An 18,488-nucleotide genomic window follows, 5' to 3' on the forward strand; every position below is an offset into this window, starting at 1 on the left:
AAATAAGTGTATAGTAGACAAATGGGCAACTGGCTATTTCCTATAAAATGACTTAAACAGATCACAATATGCGTCATTGTAGCAAAAGGATGGAAACAACCCAAAGTCCACCAATAGGGGACGAGGTGGACTCTGACACATCCACACAATAGAGCGCCGCGTGGCTGTGAAGAACAGAGCAAGGTCTCTGATGACGTTCCAGGGCAGACCAGAGGGTACAGTGTACCAACTTTGGAGAGAAAAGGAGGAAAATACTAATGTAACATACTGATGTCTGTGTTATATATACTGCATACATAGTACGCAGATTTACTTACAGATTCAAAAAGAAACGAAAGAGGGATAAACTAACAAAATGCTGCCTATAGCGGAAGAGAGAATTGGAGGAAAGCGGGAAGGAAGGAAGCAAGGCCTCTCTGAATGTCCTTCGTTTTATGGCTTTGACTTTCAAATCTTATAAATGTCTTAGAGAATTAAAACAAATTTAACTTAAAAATATAAAATAAAGTGGTCCCTAAAATCTGAAAACAAAACAAACTCCACAGCATATCAGGTTGCAGACATAAGCAAACAGAGAAGAATTATTTCAAACAGCTTTAGGTCACAGGATTTTGCATGTTGTAAGAGATAGCCTCTGGACAGAAAGAACCACAGAGAAGTCGAAAACTGCATTTTGCATTTTATAGTAATTAATACTGATAGCTAGTTTGACACTATTATACACACACACACGTATACACACTTATAATTATGTCAAAGACATTAGAAAAAAGATTGTCAGCATTAGAGCAGAGAGATACAATATAATATCAAAGAAGTAATAGCCCATAATCTTATATTTGAAGCAGTATAACCTCATGATTTGTTTTTCTTTCTCTTTAACGAGTCTTAGAAACAATGACAACCTGTAACAATGGGCAACCCTAGTGCCCAGATGGTAATTTCCAAATATCATTTCCTCCAGAAGGAACCAGCATTCCTTAGAGAAATATGACCGATCCCGGGTCTAGAACAGGAAACATAAAATGAACGAGTCATCTTTTGTTCTGCTGGAAAGTACAAAGATGGCGAAGGTCATGACAAGGACACAGATGCCAACTTAAAGGGGCTCCCAGGGGCCAAAGACGGGACAATCGGAACATTGAAAAGAATGATGCTGCAATGGATGAAAGCCCATCAAACCTATGAAAAGCTATGAATTCATCATCAGATTTGTTAAATGTATCAGTCACCGCACAAATTTGCTAGAATCTAAATTTTTACTCCAAAAATTTATAAAGGGAAAAGATCACCAAAGAAATAATGGTCATTTGGGTCACTGGGCGAACAGGAGGCCGGTCATTTGGTGAACCGATTCCAAGCAATTCAAGGACAGAGAGAGAGTGACCATAACATCTTGCAATCAAATGCTCCTCCCCAATACCTCCTGGCTGTCTCCCGCCCCAGAAAGCTTCTGCTGCTTTACTCCTATGATCAAGACTAAAACCGCCCCTCCTTATAATTTCATTTGAATATAATACTTCTCTTAACGGGTATGATTTAACAGAATATTTTCAAATTATCACTCTAAATTAGACGGATACAAAGTCTGTTTTAAGTCAGAAAACCTAACAAAACCTTTTAATGGGGATTTAAATTTAACACAGTCTCATAACATAGAAGGAAGAAAACTCATTTTTCTTGAGTATCTATTATATACAAATGCTGTAAGATAAAATATCTCATTTAATATTTTTTACGGTAGCCCTGGGATATGATCACCCACATTTACAAATGAGAAAGTGAGGCAGAGTGGTTTAACTGACTTGGTTGAAAGCACACAGTTAAGCGACAGATCTGGGATTCAAAGAGAGATCTGTGGACTATATCAGGCTGCCCACGACAAAGAAACAAGCATTGGTGTTGGACAGGACCAAAGTTTGTAGGGATGTGACATGACTGAAAATACCACATGAATTGTTAAATAACTAGTCCCTTTGTAAAAAATATATATATAATTCTATGGGGAATTGAAGAGTAACTCTATTTGGTATATGTGGCCTTGCAAGAATTATTTAATTAAGATATTAGAGCAGGAAGAAATCAGAGAGTTGATTCCAGTCCAAATTACTGTTTTCTGAGTTGGAAAACAGACCTAAAGAGAAAAAACGATGAGCCTGAAGTCACACAGTGCGTTAGTGACATAAAGGCAGGGCTGCTGGCCACCTTATGCACTGCCCTGGGGAAACTCTGAGGGCTACCCAGCAGGTGGGGAGTCCACCTGAGCTTCCTGCTAAATCGAGAAAATATACCTGCAGGGTGCTGACCCCTGGTCATGATGTGAAACACAGCGATCAACAGTGTTGGGTGGTTTACACTGGCCTGTCAGCGTTGTGTATTAATGATGGTGACCATGCTGATTTGCCTCTGGTCTTACTAAGATCCCCTGGAGAGCCCTCATGTTGAGGCCGGTTATGAAGCAGGAACCCACATGACCAGCAAAAGATAGAAAATGTAAAAATATTTTTAAAATTTTAAATATTAAAATATTATAAAAATATTAAAAACTCCAGCCAAGACTCCATTATAAACTCAGGTCCTTGCGTGTTTGTTCCAGGCACACACAGGTGGTGCCTGAGGTGAGCGAGAACACTGGTCTTCACACGCCCTTTCAGAGGCAGCCTGTGTCTGCAAAATACATTCTTACTTTAATGCCATTTTGTATAGTATCTTTGTGTAAACATTGTCATTTTTGGATCCCCGGAGCCTTCTTAAGCAATTAATCCCTGTTTTACTGTCACTATTAGTGCATTGGCTAAGAACTTGTCACATGGTAACCACTCAAGTATGTCCTAAATTAACTGGCTAGTGAACAAATAGAGAGAATCTGAGTATCTTGATTTATCGTCCACAATAATCTTTACAAAAATTCTAATTAGCATTGAAGAAAAACAAAGTGTAATTTAGTGTGATAAATACCTCTCTGACCAAAAGACAAAGAACCTATAACTGACGCTCTTAGTTCCTAATATCCTCTATTCATCACAAGATTGTTCACAACTATAGCAGTGAGTCTCTGGCAGCTGCTGCAGGATGTCGGTTTGCTGAGTCCTATCTCTTCTTTCCCACAGCACACTGGGTTTGCGTGCGCACACGTCTCATGGAGTCAAATGCCACTGCCTGACCTTGGAAATGGGCAGTGATGCTAAGTCCATCTGTACCTAAGATAGTCTGTTTGCATTTAAAAGTCTAATTTCAATATTCTTTAAAAACTTATGTGTACTGTATATTTATAAAATTAGTACAAAACTGGATTTTTAAAACTATCGTGCATCAAGGGCCTTAAAAATACCTATGGGTCTAGTAATTTTACTTCTGGGACTATGCCATAACAGAATAACAATCTGAGGATAAGTTATATGCCTCAGGATATTTGTTATAGATTCAAAAATAAAATTTAAATTGGAAACAAGCTAAAAGTTCAACCAAATGGAAATGATTAAGCACATTTTAGCTGTACCTGTCTGACAGACTACCACACTCACATTTAAAATGATGATTATTAAAACTAGAAAATGACAAGGCGAAAACAGGAATAACATTTCTATGTAAACTCTGTTTTCTACTATGTTTAAAAATAAACAGAAATTCTTGGAGGAAAAAACTACTCCTAAAATTAAAGAACTGGCACGGAAAAGCTGTTAACGAAACGAAGAACGAAACAATCAAAGCACATTGATGCCTCTTTTGCGTCTAAAGACCCAGTGACTCCCCAAGGCCGCAATCTGAGTTCAGTGGTATCGCTGTGAATCTCATCGACAAAACCCCAAATCGGTGTCTGAAGATGGATGGCAAATATCTGATTAATTAGACAACCACAAAAATTAAAGTTACTTTTTCAAAAATCATGCTCCAACCTAATTCCCTTACCACAGAAATAAGTCTCTCGGTTATTCTCTGCTGAAAAACAAAATAGAGCTTTCAAGGCTATTTCTCTTATAAAGAAAAACGGAAGTCTAACTCTTTATAATTCTGCACACCAAAGGGTCAGATCCCGGGAAAACAAAGGTGATGCTCGAAGACCACGGTGCTCTGAAAATGAATTTTGTGACCATGGTTCAGTGGCAAAGGCTGCTACAGAGTAGGTGGAAGCTGAATCTGCATCAGAATATGATTTCTCTGGAAATAGGAAAAAAAAAACCTGACTGCAAATGATGACAATAGCATGTTCCTAATATTTCAATAAAAATCACATTTGGACATATATACTCCAGAGATTATAAAGTCTAGCCTCCTGGCTCTCCATATTCACATGTCTTTAAGTAAGTTATTTAAAAAAAAAAAAATAAGTAAGTTATTTCAACCTCTCTAGACCTCTGTTTCCTTATCTGGAAAATGGGCAGAATCAATAACATCCACTGCACGGGCATTCATTACATATTATCCATACAAAAGTGCTTAGATAGTGTCTTCTTAGTAAACACTCAACATACGTCAGTAGTGGTTTTATTATTATCATGTTATTATTGCAGAGGTTCCATTCTCTGACCTGTTCAAGCTGCATGACGTTCGAAGGTAAGGTGTTATCATCATCATCGTAAATACTAAGTTTCTTTCCTATAATATATAAAGTTACATTCTCCGATGGATATTGCTGTACCTACGTGACGTTAGTTAAGCTTCGGAACAAATCACTCTTCACTGCTTCTTTTGATCCTCACGACAATACTGACACACAGAGACAGGGGAGATATGACCCTTATTGTACTGATAAACTTCAGTTTCAGCTGAAGTTGAGGGCGTTAAGTGACTTGCCCAGAGTCACGCACCTAGGAACCAGCAGTGGCGGGATTCGGGGCCGTGCTTTCTAACTCCTCCTTCAGGGTTCTTCCCCTCATTTCATGATTTCCCAAAATATCAACTTCGTAATATTTTATTTCAATCAATAAATGTGACCCTAAATGGGTGAACAGAAAAACCACAAAAGGGGAAGATTACAGCGTGAACACAGGTCTACTGTGGCGCAGATAAAAACAAATGGAGTCAGTTAAGGTGTTTTGATGACACCCTCATCAGACACGGGTGTCGCCGCCTCCCCGCAGAGCACAGGTGTCCCCAGTGTGATTACAATCTGACCCAGTGGTGCTGAAGGTCCTTGAGCACTTTCCTCTTCCCAGTGCCAGAAAGTACTCATCTCTCCCACCTCCACCCCCACCCGCTTGCCTGTATAACCCTCCCCGTTCCTCTCCTAGGAAATAAAGTGCTCTTTCTTGGAGGGCGGGGGAGAGGACAAAACAAGCCTTATCCTTCTCTGTTCTTTGCTTTTGCTCAAGCTGGTCCTCCACAGGGAATAAACGCCCTCCCTCCAAACTCCAAATGGTCACGTTCTACTTTTCCTTAAAAACTTGGTTTAAAGCATTTCCTCCATGAAACGTACCCCAAACACACCACTCCACCCGTCAAAATAATCTCTGCAACCCAAATTTTCTATCAATTTAGTAAAACAGCTTTTCCTAAACTTATCGTGTAAGCTTTCTCTCTTCTCTTAGATCTATAAGCAACTTAAGGTCCTGGTTTGAGTCTTGATGCACACGCGCACGCGCGTGCACACGCACACACACATGCACACGGCATAGTGCTGTGTACAGAGCTGATGTTCAATGACTATACGAGAGAGTGAGCTATGGCCCATCTTTTGATACATGTATGAAGTTTCACTTCTACCATATAACGCAACACAAGCAAATTGAAATGGAGGGTCTAGGTATTTATCCAATAATTTTTTTAATAAAAAAAAGTTTTAACTCAAAAACTTTGTCAGATGAGAAATTAAAACTATTTTTAAATCCTTCTTTGTATATATTTCTTAATTCTGCATATCACTTACATGAATAGAAAGAGATTTAGAGACTGAAAGATTAAATTAAATTAAAAAGTCCTTAAGAAATACAAATCTCTGCTCAGAGAGGAAGAAGTTTTCACCTGATAAAAATTCAAAAACTCAAGATGAGTTTTAAAAAGAATTATCATCCTTGTTTAATCTTCATGTAATGATAGACCACCTCGTACTCTTAATTAATCTGAATGTCTCTTGACTATTTTTATTTGTTATTGATCTGGAAAGGAAGGAAAAATTGTGTGAGCTGGGAATAAAAAGCCTTTTATCTGAACACAGGAGACTATCAAACATTAAATAAATTGCACTGGCAATGATCCCAAAAAAATGCCGATGACAAAACCAGATGGAACTGGCACTTTGTGATGCTGCTTCTGTACTCCTGATGTTGGTTGGTACACAGGGCGAACAATCCCGGGTTAGCTTCATTCAGTCCTACACCCTCTTTGCCAAGGAAGCCACACTCGGCAACGACCGCCTTGCCCACCCCACTGTGGGATTCTACAGCCGAGTGACCCAGGTCCAGCTGAACCTTTTACTCTATTTTTCCACAGGAGTTGTCTACGGAGTAATTAAGAGACGGTCTGGCCAACATGTGTTCATCACGCATCAATTCCTAGCTAGCTCGGCACTGTGCCACGGCCCCAGTAGATCAAAATGGCACATCTGGGGGACAGCTCAGCTCTCCAGTCTGTCTAGAACTAGGACACGCAGGATGGACTAGCAATGTTCCCCGATGTATGCCCTGAGGAACTCTGTTCTTGAGAAAGATGCCTCTAAAAAACTGGATTTCATGGTCAAATAAATTTGGAAAAGACTGTAGTCTGAACCCTCCACTGGGAGTTTCACAATGCACATTAACATATTCAGGGTTATGAAAATCCTGCAGCAAAGAACTCCATAATACTTTAACTCGGCAAGTTCCAAATTTATTCAGCTATAAACCTTCTTTCCAGCAACACTTTTTAATATGGAAACGGTTTGGGAAATGCTTGCAACTACTGCGTGCCTAACAGCTACGTGGCTTCAAATCGAGCTACTCTTCAAATTGAGCCAACTCTTGGTTTCCCTGTTGGAGAATTTTTGCTCAGCAAACAGTCCATGTAAGAATTAAGCTAGAAATGGGAGGTTCAGATTTTCTGACAACCAAACTATAAAGCAACCTTTCAATTTTACCTTAATATAAAGAAAACACATATGTTTAAAAGAGAAAGAAAACCATATTTTTAGGTTACAGTTAGTACAATGGTCCACAGCAGTACACTCTTTATAAAAAAGTTTCCTATCGTGGACGCACAACCCAATTATGAATATTTTTATGTGTGAAGTTAAAGAGAGAACAAAGTGGTAACCCAAATATTTCAAGTCAACTTTTATTCCTACACTAACATAACTTTGCCTCTTAATTTTCAGATAATTCATGCTTGCTGGGTGTGTTTGTGGACATGGAGGAGAAAGTGGGAGCCAAAGTCATAGGAAGAATTATCATAATTCTCCACTTACGCGTTTAAATATACTCTATTAATAAAATGAGCCTTAGGTAGATATAATCATGTGACCATCTTCAAAACCACTAAGGAAATATCCAGAATATCATATGATATAATACACTGAAAATTCCCCCAATATCTGAGAGCTAATATTCCCACATTTCTGAATACCCCATTTACATTAAAAAAAAAAAGATTTGAGCACTAAGTACTATAGGTGCATGTATCAAAGTCTCCTAAATAACAGTTATCCCAGACATGAAATACCTTCTAAACAAAATTCATAAACTTTCTTTCTAAACTCAAGCATCTCCAGTAATCAGATTGAAATCTGTTCACACTTATGAAAGGGAAATCCTGATACCATCATAGAACTGATCGATGTTTCAAATTATCAGTGTTTAAAAATCGAATATGTTGAGACTCATGCCAACCCATGAAAAGATTTATTCAGATTTACATTTGAATTCCATTGCCTATGTCATTCTTTTTACCTGAGAACCATAAAAACATAAATATGCAAAACACAATTGGTAAAAATGTCACACAGTAATATTATCTGAAGCAAAGAGAAAACATTCAAACACTTCCTCCTCCTAAAATCTGGTGGGTGGGAGAGAGGTAGCTGTTAATGAACTTATTTAACACTTTGATGTTAGAATGAACGTTAGTTCTCTTCACTCATTGCATTTTAGTTTAGTGGTCAAAAATGATCATGTTTTGAAGGAGCTCTAACGGCAGTGCCTTACCAGTGTAGATGCTGGCATTGGAAGCCGGAATACCAAACTGTGACTCGATGAACTTGGGAATGAAGGTAATGAAAGCAGTTACAATGGCACTCTCAGCTGTGTATGACAAACTCACAAAAAGGAATGTCATGTTGCTTAAGATCCTGACAGCTGCTCTTGGTAGGTCTACAAAATGACAAAAATGACAAATGAATGTTATAAACAAGGGATGAAAAATAAAATAAAATTGAATTGTTTTTGAAATGAACTGGAAATAGCCATTCTGCAATACTTGAGAATACTGAATAGAGAATAAAAATAGAAAACCTGACAACCGATTAGAAATTATCCCCTTTATTAAATAGGTTTGGGTATTTTTTAAAAAATTTTCAACTAGGATAAGAAAATTTAATGAAGTATCTAAAAACATACCCATACAGATTATCCTTACAAGAAGTACCTGACCTGTGACAACTGTTTCAAAAACTGTTTAAAATAAATTATTTGCATTTTTATTGATTAAAACAATATTATGCTCTGTTAAGACTCCAAAGTCTCCTAAATCTGTAAAGTACCTGCAAAACAGTCCTAAATTATAGTTTCCACCTCACCCAACTAGCGCTCCCCTGAGAAGATGCACTTCTGAGTTGCCATCTCTTTGACCCAGCATTGCAGGCACCCAGAGCAGAGGCACTGTTACCTGATGTTGAATGTCTAACCTCTTAGCCTGAGTACAAAACAGGAAATAATACAGCTAAAATGGCACAAGGAACAAGGCCACCAGGTCAGACACTCCTAAGGACTTTGGAACACAGTGAAATGATCTCTAAAGGAGCATGAGAGCCCAGAGGTGGTCACTTGGCACCTGCCCATCTGCCTCTCAAGCAAGAGAGAGAAATCTCATCTTCGAGTGTAGGCATTTATTTCACAGAACTTGCCATATACATGCATCAGGATGTATGTGCAAATATTTTCATGTCAGCACTGTTTATCACAGCGCCATGTGGAGAAAAAAAAAACCCTAAATGTCAATCAACAGGAAGTATTTAAATTATGGCACAGCCATATAATGAAATACGGTGCAGTAGTTAAAACTGAAATAAGCTTTACATACTGGCATAAAAGAACTCATAATTTTATTAATGAACAAAGCTGGCTGCTGTATAAATGTATGCATATATATAAATTTATAATATAGATTATATATTTATATATAATATTTAAGTAAAAATCAAATCAAAACTGTATTTATATGCAGTCAAATGTATACTTCTCTAACAGCAAGAAATTCTGTGAATGGAAGTAAGATTGGTAAAGAGAAAAATAAAAAATTCTTGCATATATAGCTATATATTTTTTCCATGTTTATAATGTGAATTACCTCACATTCATGTAGTCTTTATATATCTTCATGGAAAAGGTAAGCTACATTATTTTTGACATGTACAGTCATCTCAGTTATCAGAACAATTATCTCTATGTGCAACAACATAATAAAATCATTTCATAAAAATTAAGCAACGACTACTGTTAAAGCTATAATTTATTGCCTATTCATGGGAATTTACAACTTAGGAAGGCAAGACTGTTATTATCTTTTTAAAATGTAAATTAAATTTAATGTTCTATAACTTAATTTAATTGTTTAAAGTTTAAATAAACATTTTAAGAGAAAAATTAAGATACATACTTTTTTTAACATGGATAAACACATCAGAAAAAAATGTAATCAAAATATGTCGTAAAATTACCCAATACTCTCTTGTAAACACTACAAATCAAAGTCATATTCAAAATTTAAAAATTAGAAAGTTAAGATTTTATATCAACAGTTAAAGATTCAAGTTAAGTTTAGCTGTTATATTAAAGCCAATGTGTTGAATCTGAAACATCTGGGGAAAATATAAAATAAAATTTTTTTAATCCAAGAAGATGACATATATATCACATGAATATTTTAAAAGATACTAGTTATATAAAACTGGTTTTTCTTTCTCACCCATTTGGTATGGTAAAATAACCTTCTAAAATCAAAGGTAACTAAAAATATATGTGATGTTTCTCTCTTCTTTCATTAAAAAAAAAAAAAAGCCCAGTTATTTAAAAAGAATTTAACAAAAGTTCAGACTTTAAAAACCTTTAAGTTAGCTTTTTTTTTTCTTTCCTCTTCCTTCTTCCCCTTGGCTGGGGCTAAACTTTCAGCACACTTGTCCTGCAGGAGTGGGGTGGGTCAGGTGTCCAGGACTGTGTCTTTGCTTGATGGGGCTGGAAGTTTGTTTACATACAGAGGGAGTAAGCAAATAAGTCAAGACATTGAGAATGATAGAAGTCAGTTTTCTAACTGCCAGAGGAGGGAGTTACAAATATGGATATCTGAGATTTAAGATTGGAACTGGAGGTATTGGTATGTATTCATGAGATAGATGATGATAAATAGATGAGATAGATAGATAGATAGATAGATAGATGGAAATGAATGAATGATAGATAGATAGATAGATGAATAATAGATAGATAGATGAATGAATGAATGAATAGATGATGAATCCAATGAACAGGTAAATGAATAGATGATAGACAGGTAGATAGATAGATGATAGACAGGTAGATAGATAGATGATAGACAGGTAGATAGATAGATGATAGACAGATGGACAGACATAGACAAAGACAATGATAGATTGATGACAGATAGGGGGCAGCGTGTGTGTGTACATAAACATATTTTCTAACTCTTTCTACTAATAGGGCTTAGAAGTAATAACACCCTGGTAGCAATGAGCCCACCTGGCACACAGCTATTGGTTTCTAAGTGTCATTTTCCATTAAATGAAACCAAAGTTCCTTGGAGAAATGTCTAACTTCAGAGCTGGGGCAGAGAAAATACAAGATGAGCCTGGAAAATCTCACTGAACAAGAAAGTAAACAAACAGTCAAAGAATGATGGGGACATGTGAGAAAGACAGGGAAGACAACAGGAAGGATTCCCAGTGGCCAAATCTGGAACAATCTGAGCTCAACTGATGCCAAAAATGGTTAAGTGAGAGTTTAATAGGAACAAGAAAGGGTCAATCCTCATTATTTACAGATTCAGTATTCGCAAATCTGCCCACTCGCCAGAATTCACTTGTAACTAGAAAATCAATACTAGCAGCACACAGTCCTTCAAGGACATGCGCAGAATGGCAAAAAGCGTGAGTCGCAGGATACACAGATTCTTGGCTGACGTTGCACAAGACAAGGCCTTCTTGTTTCAGCTCTCGTACTGGAAACAAGTGTCCTTTTCACAATATATTGCCACATTTTTCACATTTTTGTGCTTTGGTGATTTCATTGTTTAAAATCCTCCCTCCCCCACTGCCCCCCTACCCCGCCGCCCGTCCCCAGGCATAGTGCTGGAGTGCTGTGTAGTGTTTCTAAGTACAAGGGGCTGCGATGTGCCTCGCAGAGAAAACACATGTGTAAGATGAGCTTCCTGCAGGCCTGAGCAAGAGTGCTGCGGCCACGGGTTCCGCATTAAAGAATCAACAATATATATTAAACAGAAACATATACGACGAGCTTATGTATTAATTAGTTGGCCATTATGTTGTGACAGGAATCCAGGCTTCTATCTCTCCCAGGGCAATATATTGATTTATAACTGCAATATATTTATTTACTTTACAGTGGAAAAATCTGGCAGATACAATTTTGTCCAAGTGATAAAAGTTCACCTAACTGGTAACAAGGCAAATTCGTGTGGCTTCCGTTACAACACATCGAGCACAGCGTCATTTCAGTGATATGTCCACAAAAGTGCTTAAGTCAGGAGAGGACATCATTCAACCCAAGTTGGGGGATATTTTATAAAGTTACTTTCTAAAAAGATCAAGGTCGTAAAAGAGAAGAACATATGGGGAACTTATCCAGACTGAAGGAGATGAAGAGATAGGACAACTGAACACAACGTGTGGTCCTGGATTAGATCTTGGATATAAAGGGCATTGTTAGGATAATAGGCGACATTTGAGTGGGGCACGTGGTCTAGATGGCAGCACGGGATCGATGTTAATTTTCTGACTTTGATGGCTGCCTGGTGGTCACGTAGGAGAGTGTCCTTGTATTTAGGAAGCACACATGGAATACTACGGGGTAGTAGAGCATCATATCTTCAACTTCGCAGATGGCTCAATAACATCAACGATGGGGGATTGGGTGCAGGGTACGCAGGAGTTCTGTGTGCTATTTCTGTGGCTTTTATGTATATTCAAAATTATTTCAAAAGCACAAAGTTTAAAAAACTAAGTTAGCAAATAAGTTGCTAAGTCCATAAATTTGCAGCCAAATACCTTGTTGTTATGCCACAGATGTTTCTTGGTGTCATTTATAACTGTGTCATTGTAAGGTCAAAGAGGTAGCAAAAAGCATAACAAAGAAGAGATGAAATAACGATAGAGATCATCACTTTTTAGAACTAAATTAATGCTAAGAAATCCTACAAATTCATTTATAAGGGCAAATTGACACAAAACCAGAAAGGATGAGTACATTCACAATGGTACAACTGCCACCTCTATCTACTTTCAAAATATACTTTTTTATTATAAAGAAACTTAAGCATTTACTAAAGTTCAGGAATCAGACTGTGAATCACTCTTATTCTATACTTTAAACTTTTACATAGTTTCTAAATTTTCTACCATGCACACGTATTACTTGTATATTCTAAAACAAATTTAAAAAAAAAAAAAAAAGCAAAACCCTACAGTTTGTAAAGGATGCAGCAACATGTCATCTTCCAAAAGTCTTTCCTGACTCAGGCAGCTAACTCAAGAATTCCTTCCTCTTCTTCCTTCAACCTTCCTTAGAATGTACGTGTCTCCACTTAAATACTAATATTTTATTATGTCTATTTTCCTTTCTACCTCCCTTTGAAGGCACACACTGTAAGTTTTCATATATGTATCTTGAGTTCTTCGTCCTGTAGCAGTTGCTTAATAAAGATAATTGTGAAAGAGAAAAGGAAACAGAGGAGAGAAGTTTTCTTGATAGATATCGCCATCCACGTCTCCATAATTAGAGTTATTGAACCAGTCTAGCTCTTTCCTAAAAGTCTTCGATAATGCCAGTTTCTTAAATAAAAAAAGTAAAACGTGAGGGAAACATTGATTGAACAAGCAGAAAAGGCACATCTTTTATATGCAAACTGACCAATCCTGAGTCTACAGACCCAACCACCTCCTTGTCTAACTCTCATGCACCGCCAGTATCTCCCCCACCCTAAACGACCTAGCATCGGGTACCAAACAAGCAGAGACCACCCTTGCAGCCCAGAGCCCACTGGAATTATTCAGACTAGCCGATCATAAGCTGTTCGCTCTGGCCTGCTTTGTCATTCTCAAAGAAACCCAGGCTCTGCCCTTGGCTTTTCCCTTGCTACTTTTGTTGACTGACCAAAACCTGGTGCTGCCCCTGTGGCCCTGCATGGCACAGTGTGGCCCCTTCTCTCAAGAAATGTAAGCAATAAATTCTTCTTTCAATGGCATTGACCTCTCCATGTCGTCACGCAGTCACTTCCATAAACTAAAATCCTGCAGGTACAAATTATAAAACCACTCCCTTTAACGCCTCTCCATGAGATTCCTTGATTCCCTTCTTTTATAAGAACTTAGAGTATTTAATTTTTCCTTTACCTCTAATCTTTTTGTCCCCACCATTTATGTACTTTTAAGCCTTTGGGTGCATCAACAAGCTGGAGGAAACATACCGCCACCAATGCAGTGGACACCTCGATAACCTGTATGGCCTGCAAGTCTTGTGCCATCCTGTGTATTTCATAGGCAGGTAGCAGATATAACATTTTGACACCTGTTAGCCGAGAACATCAAACTACTTCTAGTCACGTCTTTCCGTAAAAGCAAAACCACAGCTGCCCTTCCTATGTAACGTGGCCCACATAGGACCCAACTGTCCTGCTCGTTTTCATTTCATTCATTTCATTTCATTTCATTCCTGCTCATTTTCTTTGAAACTAACGATCCCCAGACTCCCCCTGAAAGTATTCCCATTTCTCCCACCCACACTGGCAAAGGCATTCCCTGTTTGCCATTAAAGGCACAGAAGCAATCGGGTGACCATGGGCCACAGTCACCGCTGGGCGAGCACGTGAAGCTCCTGAGCTACTTCTCTGCAGACAGGGGACAGAAAGGGGGACCCTGGAGCCCCAGAATATATGACTAGTAGTTACTGGCCAGAGTGCTACCCTGCTTGCTTAAATGCAGCTTTGATGAATATTTTGATGTATCTTTCTAGGTAGATACCTCTCTGATGAGCAACCCCACAGTCCATCTCCACTGAATGTAAAGAAAGTGCTTTCTTTTTGTTAAGAATTCTTTGCCAGGCCAGTTACCTTTTTCCTCATAAGCTGAAAGACCAAATCTAAAGGTTCAGCTTATCACAAGAAAACATACATACAACAAAAAAAACGTAAAAGGGAATTGAAACAAAGAATTAGAAATAGAGAAGATAAAGCAGAGCAGAACATCAAAACCAGAGAAAAGAATCAAATATGTCTATAAGATCTTTCCCGGGGTTCAAATTTGATTCCAAAGCAAAAAGTTGTATAATCATCATTAGCAGAAACATTCTCATTCCTTCAGAGAAAACAAAGCTTTTCTTCCTTATGTTCTAGAGCAGTGATTCTCATGGTGTGGTCCCTGGACCACTGGCATCCGTATCACCCCTTGTTAAACATGCAGGTCCTCAGGCTACACCCCAGGCCACCTAGATCAGATACTCAGGGCCTGGCCCAGCACTCTGGATTTTAAGAAACCCTCGCGGTACTTCCTAGTAGACTAAGTTTGAGAACCACTGTTCTCAAGCAACAGGGTTTCATGGAAAAGGCACTGAGCCATCCTCCTATGCAATATGGGAAATTCAAGCAACAGCTTCCAATAAAAGCTGCAACGTGCAATTTAGCAAAGACGCAAAGGCAATAAATATGCAAAAGGGCTATGACTGCATGGCCCAGGCACGGGGCTCTGGGTCCTCTCTCCCTCTGCTGAGTCAAGGAAAGGCTCTAACACATTCCATACTTCACTAGCTTTAAAATGTCTAGCTACGGGCCACATGTGATGGTTCTCGGTGTTCCTGGTAAGCTCCAATGCACAACTGATTCCTTCTGACCCCCTCAGCTAGTTCTTCTCCCCATTACTTGAGTTGGAACCCGGAATCCATCTTTGGTACCTCCCTCCCCATCATTCCCATCTCTGTTACCACATCCTATAGACACAACCCTTTTCTTCCCTCCTCAGCTTTCAGTAATTCATTCATCGAATACGCACTATCTGCTATGTGGTGTAAATTCATCAGGGAGCACAGTGGACAAAAAAAAAATCCTTGCCTTCATGGAGCTTACTTTCTCATTGTGGAGACAATAAGTAATATAAATAAGTAAAATGCATAGTATGTTAGATAGTGATGGGTGTTAAGGAGAAAAAGAAAGGAGGGAAGGAGATATGACGTTTTGGAGAGGAGGGTGGAGAGTTTTAAGCGGGGTAGTTAAGCGAGGCCTCACTGTAAAGGGACCATCTGAGTTTCACCTTGAAGGAAGTGAGAGGATCTGGGGGAGAGCGTTCTCAGCATGGGAATGGCACGTGCAAAGGCCCTGAGGTGGGAGTGTGCCCGGCACGATTGAGGACCAGCCATGAGCAAAATGTGGTTGCAGCAGAATAAACGAAAGGGACGGCAAGAAGGTGATGGGGTCGGATGGGTAACCGGGGATCAGATCGTAGCCCTGGGAGGTCACACGGGGATGGGACTTCTCTGTGAGTGAGACGGAAGACCGCAGAGGCTTTGAGCGGAGGAGAGGCATTTCCACAGGAGCCTTCTGGCAGCCGAATTGAAAGCAACAGAAAGGGCAGGGAGAGAAGCGGGGAGACCAGTTTAGGGGGGCCCTGCCCTTTCCTTCTGTATTAGTCAAAACCATCAGCACCCCTCACTTGGGCTCTGTCCATAGTTTTCTACCTGGGCCACCCTCTCTCCCTAACGCCTGCCAAACGTCCTCTCAGACCTTCCCACTGCCCATTAGGGATGGACTCAGTGCAAAGCTAGAACTCAAGCCCTCCACGCACCGCATGGCCCTACCTCGCCTTCCCAACCTTCCCGCCCAGGCCTCTGCCATGCATAGCCAACACACAGCCACAATACGCTTGACCTTCTTGCCTTTGCTCTCTCTGACTAGAATACTCCCACCAGGCCCCCTCCATCTACTGAAATTCTCCCAGTCTTCCAAGGTTCATCACGAATGCCACCGCCTCCATGAAACCTTTCCCGATCCCTCAACTAGACTAGACGTTCCCTTGCTTGCCTTTGAACCTCACGCCACTGTGGCCAGCCTCCTTTGTGGTCTTTAGCATATTTTCATCTGTATTTGTCCTGTCTCCCTCAGTGGACTGTACGCTCTCTGAGAGCAAAGCCTGGCTCACTCATCTTCATATCTGCCACAGCATGGAGTATATGACCCCTTCCATAGCGTGAATGTTGTTGGATTAAATGGTGACAATATAATCCTTTACTGGTAAAAATTCTGTAAATTTCAATGGCCTCTTTAAAGCGTTCATCACCTCAGAGTGACCCCTTTATTTAGTTAATATTGTAAACATATTACACTCTAACATAAAAGTCTAGCAGAAAAAAATATGTTATATTTTATGCTAATTTATAATGCTATGCAATTAAGCTTAAAAAATTAAAAGTGGACACAAAAAGTTTTTTTTTTTCTTATGATTAACTTCCACCCAAAGTTTTCTATTTAGGAAGATACCCAGTTAAATTTAGAAGACATCAAAATGGACCTCAAACCTCAGAAAAATTGATCCACGTAAATATTTTAGGTGTTTATTTTTATTGGTAAGATTTTGGTGCAATCAGTGCTAATCTTTTTATGGAAAGGTGATACAGACACACTAAAAATTCTTTCTCCTTTGTGGTGTTTTATAAAACACTCTTATTCCTGCATAATTTATATTAAGAATCTAGAAACACTGAGTCAGACTTTCTCAATGCCTAACATTAAAATATGGAGGCAGAGAGTCAAAAATATAGTATATTTTCTTCTAGTGCTCTCTACAATAGAACTTTCCAAAAGGGCACCGTTCAGCATGGTCCAAATCATTTTCTTTTTCAGGAAGTACACGTTAACAGCTATCTTTCCACCACCTCTCTGAAGGAGCTAATACTATATTCAAATTTTATGCATGAAATAAAGACCCGGAGAAGCCCTGCTCCAGAAAACAGAACAAGAGGAAAGATGATCTGGGAATCAAACTCAGATTTAACTCAAAAGAAAATCTTAGCAACCATTCTTTAACTAAATACCTTAATAACCCATCTCAGCTGTCTAATATGAATTATGTCAACACTGGAATAATTCCCAGAGATTTAACTTGTTCTTTTGAAAATCAGGTTAAATGTGAGACTATAGGTCTAATTTCATTTTCTATAGTTGAGAGGTATTAGATACCTTAAAGGAAGTCAATATGTATAAGATAAAGATAAATTAACTTTATATATTCTAATTGAACATTATTTCAATATCGCCAATATAATTTGAATTATTTTTTAGCAGAACATTCTCCTGTTACGATCCCATTAAAACGGAATTCCCTTTTAACCGGAAAAAAAAAAGTGTCTCTTGAAGTTCCCGTCTAGATACAACTGGAGACTCCAGTACAGGTGGAAATAATAAAAAGAACCAGCTCTGTGTCCTAATCAGGAGGTTTAGCCACAGAAGTGAGATCAGTCATCAGGATTAAGGCACAGATTTAAGAAGGCTGAGAATTAATCCGAAATACAAGATAATCAGAACAGAAACAGATTTTATCAACAAACTACCCATTACTGTTAAAAGCCTCTTCTTATTCTTTCTTTTAAAAGAAAATATTCTGAACCATGAAACTGAGCAGAGAAAAGAGGGTGGGGAGCAGTCCTTAGCAGCACAAGAAGATATGCAATAAAATAGCGTACAGATTCAATTTTTTAAAATAACTTAAAAGTTCTGAACCTGCCTGCCTAAGTGCATGTCCCCGCAGAAGCAGGTCCTGAGACAAGAATTCAAGTTCAAACGTTCATTTGGTTCAGGAAGTGCTGGACGGGAGCATGGACATGATGCACAGGCAGAGGGCAGCCCCCAGAGGATGCGGAGCACACCGAAGGACTGTCTCAGCCATGACGCGAGCGGGCTGGGCGTCTGTCTGTCATTGTTTAAGGCTGCTTGGGTGGGGTATGGGGAGGCCAGTGTGCTGACACCTTGGCATCTGAACCTGCCTCAAGCGGGAGCCAAGCAGTTTCCCAGCCCACATAGAAAACCTTCACACGAACGATGCGAGTACTGACAACCAGCGGGCCACCGCC

At 39.0% G+C, this 18,488-nt stretch overlaps 1 protein-coding gene across 3 annotated transcripts in view; it reads right to left on the minus strand.

The window, feature by feature from the left end:
* SLCO5A1 (solute carrier organic anion transporter family member 5A1) overlaps positions 1 to 18,488 on the minus strand; it is a 108,874-nt gene that overhangs the window by 38,416 nt on the left and 51,970 nt on the right. For 2 of the 3 annotated variants that reach the window (XM_039841823.1, XM_039841824.1), the window contains one exon: positions 8,115 to 8,279. The exons of the other annotated variant lie outside the window; for it this stretch is intronic. In XM_039841823.1, the coding sequence (XP_039697757.1) occupies positions 8,115 to 8,279 (165 nt within the window). The remainder of the gene's footprint in view (positions 1 to 8,114; positions 8,280 to 18,488) is intronic. 3 annotated transcript variants of the gene reach the window in all.

This window comes from Pteropus medius, unplaced genomic scaffold (assembly GCF_902729225.1).
Source record: "Pteropus medius unplaced genomic scaffold, Ma_sr-lr_union100, whole genome shotgun sequence".
Taxonomy (NCBI): domain Eukaryota; kingdom Metazoa; phylum Chordata; class Mammalia; order Chiroptera; family Pteropodidae; genus Pteropus; species Pteropus medius.